Raw genomic sequence first — 11319 nt, forward strand, 5'->3', positions numbered from 1 at the left:
ATTTTAAAACTACTACGTTTTTCCGTCTGCCTTCAAGGGTTCCTCTTTGGCATTTCTGTTTGCAGGAGGGGATGCAGCTTATTGCTGAGAAGCCCGAAACTGAGTCTGTCGTGAAAGAGAAGTTGACCAGCCTGCACCAAATGTGGGAGCAGCTTGAAAGCACAACCCAGCTGAAGGCGCAACGGCTCTTCGATGCCAACAAGGCTGAGCTGTTCACCCAGAGCTGTGCGGACCTGGATAAGTGGCTGAATGGGCTGGAGAGCCAGATACAGTCGGACGACTACGGCAAGGACCTCACCAGCGTCAACATTCTGCTGAAGAAGCAACAGGTAAAGCAATTTGATTAGCAAACCATTCAGCTTCTGCCCGGGAGCAGGGGGGTGGTAGTTTTCAGAGACACACTTGGGTTTTCATTTTTATGGCTGTAATTCCACATAATTAAAACATTTGTAAGAAAAGGTTTGTTGTCGTAATTATATATCATTAGGCTGATAAATTAAAAACTTGGGTTATATCCAGAAGGAGGAGGAAACAAAATAAGAGATGGGTGGACTTCAGAAAGAAGTCACAGTCTTGAGCTTGGAATGGCCAAACAAGGGTGCCAAGGACCAGACATTTTGGGGGGCTTTCATTCGTAGGGTCACCAAAAGTCTGCGTTGACATGGCGGGTAATAACAACATATCTAGATTTATTCTGGTTCAACTGCATTGGCAGAAGTCGGTTTCCCTGCACCCTTCTTCCTACAACAGCGTCTTCACCCCCATGAAAGTGCTACACAGAGAGTCAGACACTCTGTGGCGCATGGAGGATCCCCAAGAGTTAGGCAGAGGGACCTTCCCTCTCATGGAACGAAACCTCGTGTAAAATACCTAACTAAGCATCTTGCATCCTCTGTCTCTCAGACGTGGTCTGAATGCAGGTGGCTTCTTCACTCGTGGTATAACACTAGAAAAAGTTGCAACTTCTTCCTTTGACTCTCACTGTAGACTCTCAAGTCCAACCCATTTAATGTCTTCTGTACACCAGGCCCACTTAAGGGAGGCAGAAAGGAAGAGCAGTTGGCTGCTTCCTATTTAACAGTCTTCCCCTTCGCTTGCAGTCTTGCCAAATATTTTCCTAAGTGTACTGAGTTCTGCTCATAACAAGCAGAAGTATGAACTGGGTGGGCTTAACATCAGTAACTTGTATATTCTTTTGCTTCTATAACATTACACTTTTGAGTTGTTGGGATAAAGGGATGTGCCTTTAAGGAAAATAGAACATGCTATTTGGGTCTTTGGAAGCTGCCTTATTGAGTTGGATTCTTCGTCCATCTAGACCAGTATTGGCAGCACTGAGTGGCAGCAGCTCTCTGGGGATGCAAACAGGGGTCTTTCCTAGTCCTGCGTGGAGATGCTCTTTGAGCCTAGGAGACCTTCTGTGTGCCAAACAGGTGCTCTGGCACAAAGGTATGGCCCCTCCTGTTTCATGCTGATGGAAGCAACAGAAAACTGGCTGTCAGTGGGGCCTTATCAATGACCAAGTTCCATTGTATTGAAGGAGGCTGCTTTGTGAACATGCTCATTTTCTTCTTTGGTATTTTAGATGCTCGAGAACCAAATGGATGTTCGTAAGAAGGAGATCGAGGAGCTGCAGAGTCAGGCCCAGGCCCTGAGCCAGGAGGGCAAGAGTACTGATGAAGTTGATGGCAAACGCCTCATTGTGGAGAAGAAGTTCACGGAGCTGCTGGAACCACTGACTGAGAGGAAGGCCCACTTGTTGGCCTCCAAGGAGATCCACCAGTTCAACCGGGATGTGGAAGATGAAATTGTGAGTTCAAGCGCTGCTCTAAGTCACACTTGCTGGGAACTCTTTGAAGGTTCCTGTTCTCTGATGCCTTTTTGCTTACTTGTAGTGCTGTTCTCACAGCATCCTTTAATTCTTGTCAGACTTTTATTTCTGGTAAATATTTATTAAGTTATTTATCTAACAGTATCTTTTTTCCCCAGCTGTGGGTTGGAGAGAGGATGCCTATTGCCACATCTACAGATCATGGTCACAACCTCCAGACGGTGCAGTTGTTAATTAAGAAGAATCAGGTACATGAATAAAATTGACCAATTTCCATAACTTGCCCCAACCCATTATTATGGTAGTCAAGATCAGAAGGCATATCTGTTACACTGAGAATCTTATTCTCAAAACGTTCAGATGGTATTGTGATTCAGTTTGGTAGAGCTGCTGCGCCCATTTTATAGAGTTTGGAACTGAGTCTATAAAAGTCTCATCCATAGGCACTCAAGGGACTTCACATTTTATTTATTTATCCATTTATTATATTTACATCCCGCCTTTTTCCAGCAAGAAATCCATGGTGGCTTACCTAGTCTCCCTCTCCTTTTTATTTTCAAAACAACCCTGTGAGGTAGATTAGGGAAAGATTCTGTGCCTGAATGAAAACTACCCAGTGAGTTTCATGGCCAAGGAGGGCCTGCAACCCACTTCTCACAAGTCCCAGTCCAGCACTTTAACCACTACACCTCACTAGCACCACATGGTGCTAAACCATGTGTGAGATTCCGTCCCATCAGTGAGTGCTACAGTAAATGCACTCAAAGGACCACCTGAGATGGAAGCATAGAATAAACTAATTCTATGCTGCAGAGATCACATAAATTAAATCATTCCTTGAATCGGTTCCACCTGCCACTTAGGGAGCTGTTCCATGTTACACACACCATTGAATTGCATTTCCTGTTCGCTCGCACTATCATTTCCTCTGCTAGCAAGCTCTACTGACGTGGCAACTCATGCAAAAATGCCTTGGGCGCTGTTTGTGTGGAAAGGTGGGACACAAATATAAATAATGAGTAAATGTGTGGTACTCACTGATAAGGCTGCAAGGCAAGACACTCTCCATGGGGCTGCCAGTCCTGTCCTGATTGTATTGTGTGGATGGGATCCAAGGCAGAGCGCCTTCTTGATTTCATCCCGTGACCCCTTGAAATCAATTTGGAATGATTTAAGAGGAGTCAGAAAATGCCTGCTCTCAAACTGCCACGGAGCATTCTGGGAGTCCGCCCTCTTGGATGACTTCCCACTGTCTTTCCCTTGAAGTGCTTTTAAGCTATTTCCAGTGCTAAGTGTTGAATTTCTCCACATTAGACACTTCAGAAGGAAATCCAGGGACACCAACCTCGTATCGATGACATTTTCGAGAGGAGCCAAAACATCGTGACAGACAGCAGCCTTAACGCCGAAGCGATCCAGCAGCGGCTCACAGACCTGCGGCAGCTTTGGAACCTCCTGTTCGAGGAGACGGAGAAGCGCCACAAGCGCTTGGAGGAGTCCCACAAAGCCCAACAGTACTACTTCGATGCTGCTGAGGCAGAAGCCTGGATGAGTGAGCAGGAGCTCTACATGATGTCAGAAGAGAAGGCCAAGGTAAGTGCGCTGCCCATGGGCCCCTGAGCTCCCTCCATTTACGTCTGCCAGCTGGAAACTAGGCTGACCGGTTTGACTTCCTCTCAGTCCCTGGGAACAGCTACTTTATCACTGTGCCAGGACATCTTTGTTAAATATCCCATAGCTGATCCTCAGCATTTTGGAGATGCTCTTGTGAGCCTCATGGCAGTGGTGGCAGTGACTGACAGAAGACAGAGAGCATATGTCTGAAAATTGTTTTCAAGCTTGAAACTCTTCCTGTGAGTAAGCAAGAATTCGGAGAGACCTTTCAACCTATTAGAATGGGAGGAAAGCTGCATACAAGCTGGGAACCACCAAACAGTTGGTGGTTGGTGTGAAGGCAGTGGAGCCGGAGAAGGAGGCATGGCCTCTTGATTGGCCCTTGGCCTAAGATTCTGCACCCCTGTTGTATCTCCTTCCTATAGGGGTTTTGGTTGTTGGGAGGTACAGAAACTTAATAATTAAATAGCGTTTCCGATCCTCAGGTTCCTTAGGTCTGTTTCACATATGCATGCATATAATCCAACTTGCTCTGTGTTATGGACTCGTTTAGACATGTTGTTTAAGCCTATGACTACTAGGACTTCAAATGTCAACTTGCATACATGAATAGATTCTCACAGATGCAGCGCCACAAAACATACCCCTCTGCAGGGGAATTGGGCTACTCATTTTCTTAAATGCTACAGTCATCACACGCAGGGGTACCAAGTGACATCTCTGCATGGAAGGACCATTGCTCAGCGATGGAGAGTGATGCTGTGCATGCAGAAGTCTTAGGTTTGGTTCCAGCGTGTCCATGTAAATGGACAGCTGATGGGATGGGGAAGACCTTGCTCAGAGATCCTAGGAAGCCAGTAGCCATCAGAGCAGACCATTCTGGGATAGGTGGGCTCACTGTCTAACAAGGCAGATTCCTTGGACAACTAAACCCATGAATTGCTTCCATGGGAAGGCACCGTATCGCCTTCGTTGAAAGATTTATCTGTGGTGTTGCATATGTGGTGACCCGTGGATGCATTCAGATTATCCCTTGGGCTTCCATACCTCAGTGGAGGAACGTGCCTGCTTGAGCCAGCCCTGGGCAAAAAGCCATCACAGCTACAAGAGTTTGACACTGGCTGAACTAGCCCTATGCCAGGTCAACTGAAAAAGTGTTAGAGGATGGAGCCTAGCTCAGTGGTAGAGTATGGAAGGCTCTTTCTGACCCAGGTATGTTTCCTGGCATCTCGAGCTAGGGCTGAGAAAAACCTCCTGCATAAACTCAGGAGACCCACCCCCTTCAGTATCTTTCGTTCAGTATTGTCCATACTAATGGTCTGACTCAGTATAAAGTGCCTTCTGGTGTTCTTAATTCACCCCAGTGCTAAAGCGAGAGAAGTGTAATAATTATTACACCAACATCTACACAAGCGAAGAACACTTTAAGGTTCTCCCAATCAGGTAACTGTTGCCTGAGGAGTGCAGCTGAGTGAAATATAATACTTTGCCAGGCACTGCAGCAAACCACGTTCCAAAGCATCCGTGGTCCATTTCGCCAAGCATCGATGCTTCATTGATGCCCTTTCTCTTTTTGCTGGGTTAGTTAAAAGATTTCACTTTCCTGCTTTGGTCCATTTCCTTTTTCCCCTTCACCAACATCTCTGAACAGCCTGGCATGATTTGTGTTGATGGAACACGTACGTATATGAGACGAGCTTCCACACAGGCATGTTCAGAACGTTGCAGGTTTCTGCGTGTGCACAAAAGGCCCTGCCAGGCTACAGCACGGCGTGGCTGAGGCAAAGCGGTGCAGACCTGCCCTTTGTCCGCAAGCTCTTGTGCTTGTCCGTGAGCGCTTGCTGGAGTCAGATGTAGAACGCGATCGAAAGCACTACTTAAGGGAATTCGATTCCCCGCTTCGTCTACTGCCCTTTCTTTTCTGCTTCACCAACCATGAATTCTAGCACTATTTTTAGGACGCACCAAGAAGAGATCCCACGTCTACTCAGTTTTTGAACATTTTTTCAGCTAGTTAAAAATATGCAGGTTTTTAAAACTCTCTGTGACCCCTCTGTTTGTTTCAGTTTGACCCAGTTGGCATGTAATCGTGTTAATTAATCAAAATTTGCCATGTGCGAGTGGCAGTGAGTCGGTGTGCTGCCTCCCGCGCATTCCTCACTTCTGCTTTTACTCAACAACCTGCAGGCAGCCAACTCGTTGGTTGTGATCCTGACATGTGAACCCAGAGTTATGGGTTGTTTTAGGGGCCAAACAACCCAATGGTTAGCAAGTGTTTTGTTGGTCTTGTGGTTGTAATTCGCCCTTAGGAATGAACCAGGTTCTCATCTTGGTTGCTGTGATTCTGTCAGTTATAGTAGGGAATCTGTGAGCTATAACTTGGCACTACCAGCTACTCACAGATAATCTGCCTTCTGACTTGGGTTCATTTCCTTGGGTTCCCATGGCTTTTTCTTAGTTTGTACCATTCAGCCAATTTTGCGGGTTGGGGGCAAATGCCCTTAACATTTTCTTCATCAAATTAGCAAATTATTCTTGTATCCTGAAGTGAAACATTCAGAAAATTGTAAACTTGACTGGGAGTACTGCCTTTATATAAGTATCTGTATTAAAGAAGTTGATGGTAGCCAATCTTTTTGACACGTGTACCAAGGTTAAGATCCATGTGCCTGTCCAGAATACATTCAAGAACATGCATAGCTTCTTCTCCCTTCTGTTTTGAGGTATACACACATTTAGTCTACTGAAATAGAAAATAGACAGCATTGTGGGACAAATAGGTGGAAGTCTAGGCCTGATTCCATAACACCTGTGCCCAAGGTCTCTCTCCCTCTCTTTCTGTCTCTTTCTTCTGTTCAAGTCTATCATGGATTCCTGCTGTCTGTGCCACTCAGGTCACATGTGTCGGATCATTTATACAACCTTCTCGCATTAACAAGATTTCATGAACTTCGAGATTGCATATGTTATCACTGACGAGTCACTTCACATGGCTGGCCCATTGGCCTGCATACATTCTGGTGGGTAGCCAGTATCAAAGCACATGATCAGAGCTCCCGTCCACAACAGTACAGCTTGGCATCATTGGAGTGTGGGTTCAGGATGAATTCCCTGTGATCTGTAATTTAGCACCCCTGTAAGGTGTTTCTAGTCCCACCAAACCTAGGAACCAAATCAAAGCTAATCAACAGAAAAAGCACTGGCTTTCTTTTAATTCTCTTCTATTTTCATCTTCCACTGTTTTCACATTGGGGTGACTTCCTCTGTTGCCATGTCTCATACAGAACATGATGGTGTTCTCTCTTGACACTTCAGGATGAACAAAGTGCTGTTTCCATGTTGAAGAAACACCAGATTTTGGAGCAGGCTGTAGAAGACTATGCTGAGACGGTGCATCAGTTATCCAAGACCAGCAGGACTTTGGTGGCAGACAATCATCCGGAGAGGTGGCTGTTGCTTTTTTATATTTCTAATTCCTTTATTTTCCTCCAAAGGATTTGTAAGAACTGCTGTGTTGGTTCTGAACAAAGTTCCATCGAGCTCAGTGTATTTCCTGTTGGCTGTTTCTAAGACCTCCCCCATCCCACCCTGACTGGCCCCACAGTGGCTGTAACTAATAAACAAGCAGTAGGCTTGGACAAATGTTTGATGCTGACCCCATAAGGAAATATGGTTTCCTGCTGTGTGAACAGGCTTACTCAGGATTTAATCTCAGATGCTCCTCACTCCTCTTCTTTTGCACACTAGTGGAAAGGATTAAAACTTTCACTTGCAAACTAACCATAGTTCCTTGTAACATCCGGACCCAGGAACAAGCTAGGATCCAAAACTATAGTTTGATCCTGATTTGTTCTCAGCATTTATGCTTTAAACAAACCACAATTCCCTGAGTTTGGATCTCATGGAGAACTATTAATAATGTGATGGTTACTGCCTGTGCTTTTTGTATTTCATTTTCCTCTGGCCTCACTGTTTATCCCTGCCCACCCCACCCCACCCCCTGATACGCTGGGTGGAGGTACCTGCAACACAGCATAACCCTTCATACATTGGATGAAGCAGATTCTAATCCACAAACAAATAGCCATAATAAACTAGTTAGTCTTTGAGGTGCCACAAGACTTTTTGTGGCTCATATGTTTTATCACATCCTGCCCTGTTTCTTGCAAGCAACTCCAGGCAAGGCAGAGCTCTCCTCTTTTCCACAACAACTCTGTCGGGTAGGTTAGACTGAGAGCCACCAAAGGGCTTCACGGATGAGTGGGAACTAGAACCCAGATCTCCTGAGACCCAGGCCTATTGCTGTGCCATGCTGACTTTCTTATGCAGAATTGTCTTCATTTAAAATTGGAAAATGTTGTGTTTGATCGCGTCCTTTGGGTTCCTGTGGGCAGCAGGGCAATCGAAAGAGACACAACTTGCAGATTAGCATGGAATATCACATCACGCCCTACTGAGCCAGGATGCAAATAAGTTACATCATAACCATGTTTCTGAAAGCTTTTTGAATTGTACTTACAATTTATTAGAGCACGTCCTGAGCATCGGATGATTTCTTTCAGGTGCAATGTAAATTCCTATAATGAATATAAAGAGCATAGAGTTTGCAGCATCACTGTCTGCTGACTGGTTAGACAGATGGTTGAGGGGAGTTTCCAGGCGGGATTTGATGAGAGATTTCCCCAAGCCCTGGTGGGAAATGGCACCATTTGGTGGCTAGGGACAATCAGGAGGCGGACAGTGATGTTTTTCAGAATTAGAAAGCAACTGAGCAAAACAAAGAGAATGGGAGGGATGAGTGTCAACTGAAGAAAAAAGCTGTATACAAATACAGCAAGACATGTGGAACTGTACATGATTCATGAGCCCATACATTTGACAGATGATGGTGTAATCCAGCAAAAACAGAGCAGAAAAATTGAAAGGGAAAAGGGCTTTCATTTCCTCTGTCTTATTTGTGTTGTATGGATTTCAGGACGATCTGCCAACAACATATGCTCCAATAGACAGGAAATAAGAATACATCCATTGAAATCTCATTGGCTTCCTTTGGAAGTTGCAACCTGGAAGAAGTCCAGGGATTAGGGATGCGGGTTATCAGTTTATCAGTAGTGTCCAACATTGCCGGAAATCCTTGCTGCCTTTGCTAGGTTCATATCCTTCCTCTGGGTCATGGGAAGAGCTGTAACATTAGATTGTTCTGTCTGGAAGGGACATTAATGCCTCTCCCATGGAAAGAACAGCCCACAGAATTTGAAGGATTTGGATTTTGTGAACTTTGTGTCTGTTTTTTAATAGCCGGTGACTGTCAGGAATCGGTGGAACTGTGCACAGGCATAGCTCCGCTGGAATTCATGAGCTACATCAGGGATACTTACCTTGTATTTGGGACCCCATGGGCTCACTGAATTGTTGGTGAGCAATACAGCAGGACCACAGCAATCATAAGAAGTAAGAGGCAAGGGAAGTGATGTGAATTTATTATTTTGTACAGAAGGCAGTTATTCCGTGACTGTTTATGCTGCTGAGAAATGCAAGCGAGGGGTGCTTCGTCCTCAAGGCCACCTTATGGCCTTCTCCAAAATAGAGATAGACACAGAAACAGGTGAACACACATAGACATTTATTACGGCATGATCCTAATCCGATGCCTGTCTCCCTACAAACTTGGAGGCTTACAGATTCTCAGTGCAGACCGGGAGGGACAACAGAGGCACATCTTACCTTCCTATCCTTTCACCCTGCATTTTCTGCTCGATAAAGTTTTCTGTCCATCTGTCTCTGGGAGGGAGGGAAGGAGGCTGGATTAGCTGCAAGATGTCTTGTATCTTGGCTATTCCAGTCTCCTCCCCGTTCCTGATCTCGGAGAGCAGCTGGTGCAACAGGGCTGGGGAGTGGCTGGGAGCTCCCTTATTCATTTTATTTATCTCATCTCTAATCTGCCCAATAATTAATTCTACCAAGTGGAATGCAAGCAGTTAAAAACCCCCCAAATGCTATGAAACAGTTTAAAATAAAGCAGACAATACAAATATTTAATGGACTTAAAATATTAGATAATATGAAAAAAATAGAAAAATCTATGCGTGCACGTGTATGTTAAGCTTATTTTATCAGTATACATGCTTTCTAATAGGTTTTGGTTGCCTTCATCAAAAGAATGTGTACATATAAAAATAACAGTGTCGCTTTTCAAAAAATCTAATCTTTTTTTAACAAAAGTTTCAGCAAACAAAGCCTAAAAGTGTCACTTATACCCATGTGTTACCATTAGAACCTTTAAAAGACAACAATAAAGTATAAAACAGCTTTTTTCCTAAGTAAAATGAATAGGAATGCTTATCTAGCTAGGAATTTTCAAATTTACAGTATTATTAAATATTTCTTTAAAAATGAATTTGGAATGAAATTATGTAGACCTTTCTGCCTATGGTAAGTATCCATAGGTCCCATTCATGTCTAAATCAAAGAAATAAGAAATATACTCATCAATTACCCAGACAGAAATTGCATTTCCCCAGAAAATATCTGAAGAATTGGATGGATTGAATTTGTCCAGTCCCTTTATGAGAGGAATTGGACAAATCCATGGAGAATATTATTATTATTATTATTGTTATTATTATTATAATATTTCTATGCCGCCCCTTGCCGAAGCCTCGGGGTGGCTTACAACACAATAAAATACATTGAAATACAATAGAACATAATAAATTACCACTAAATACAAAAATACAAAAAAATACACTGAGATACAAACATAATAATATAAAATTAAAATTAACAGTATAAAATAAGTAAATAAAGAATATAGGAGGAGAAAAGAGAAGGGAGAAGAAGTTGCCCTGGCCAGATCATATATTTTAACAATTAAAATGATGTTTAAATAAAAAGGTCTTTACCCAAGTAGTCACAGTGACTGCTTCCTGTCTCCTGGATGTGTGGCAGTGTGCTGGGGAACATGGGCATCAGGGTGAGGAAGTGTTCATGCCCTGCTTGCGGGATTTCCATTGGCATTTGGCTAACCACTTCAGGATGCAGACTGAGCCTAGGTTCCTGATCATGGAACAGGTTGCCCCAGGAAGTGATGAGTTTTTCTTTTTTGGAGGCTGCATGGCCCCCCGACAGGGATGCTGTAGCCTCACCCGCCAGCACAGAACCTGCTTGTGAGATGGGACTGAACTAGATGATTACAGCTGTATGTTTCTGTGATCCAGCATGGCTCCTCTTAGGTTAATACAGTGTATATGAAAACAAATACACACAACCCAATTAGGACGGTTCCTTCTCTCCAGTGAGCGTATCAGCATGAGGCAGTCCAAGGTGGACAAGCTGTATGCAGGCCTGAAGGACCTGTCTGAGGAACGGAGGGGCAAGCTTGACGAGAGGCACCGGCTGTTCCAGCTGAACCGTGAAGTGGATGACTTGGAGCAATGGATTGCCGAAAGGGAAGTAGTCGCTGGATCCCACGAACTGGGGCAAGATTATGAACATGTGACGGTAAGTGGACTGGACTTCTAGTTTCATATTTCTTTCTTTGCGGTGCAAGGCAACACACATCCTATATAATGTCCATGGTTAAAATGAACACTTGGATATATTAGACAAAAATAAAAAATGAAACCTTGCAGTCCATATTTTTAAGAAGTTTGGATGCAGAATGACCCTAAGCATATTTGCTTCAAAGAAAATCCCATTGAATTAAATAGAAAATGTTTCTTAAGCTGCAACCTTATGCAGATGTTTATGGAAATAAGATCCATTAAACATTGTGGGACTTCTGAGCAAACTTTTGCAGATCAAGTGTGCATGCTTGCTTACTTGGAAGTGATTCCCATTGAGTCCAGTGTAAAATAAACATGTCTTTTGCAACA

General features: G+C 44.0%; 1 protein-coding gene across 5 annotated transcripts in view; it reads left to right on the forward strand.

The window, feature by feature from the left end:
* The window catches only part of SPTBN1 (spectrin beta, non-erythrocytic 1), a 209551-nt gene that overhangs the window by 166649 nt on the left and 31583 nt on the right, over nt 1–11319 (forward strand). For all 5 annotated transcript variants that reach the window (XM_044429615.1, XM_044429617.1, XM_044429618.1 and 2 more), the window contains 6 exons: nt 66–329; nt 1586–1810; nt 1990–2079; nt 3146–3424; nt 6761–6891; nt 10741–10945. In XM_044429615.1, coding sequence (XP_044285550.1) covers nt 66–329; nt 1586–1810; nt 1990–2079; nt 3146–3424; nt 6761–6891; nt 10741–10945 — 1194 coding nt within the window. The remainder of the gene's footprint in view (nt 1–65; nt 330–1585; nt 1811–1989; nt 2080–3145; nt 3425–6760; nt 6892–10740; nt 10946–11319) is intronic.

This window comes from Varanus komodoensis, unplaced genomic scaffold (genome assembly GCF_004798865.1).
Source record: "Varanus komodoensis strain SLA01 unplaced genomic scaffold, ASM479886v1 scaffold2, whole genome shotgun sequence".
NCBI classification, from domain to species: domain Eukaryota; kingdom Metazoa; phylum Chordata; class Lepidosauria; order Squamata; family Varanidae; genus Varanus; species Varanus komodoensis.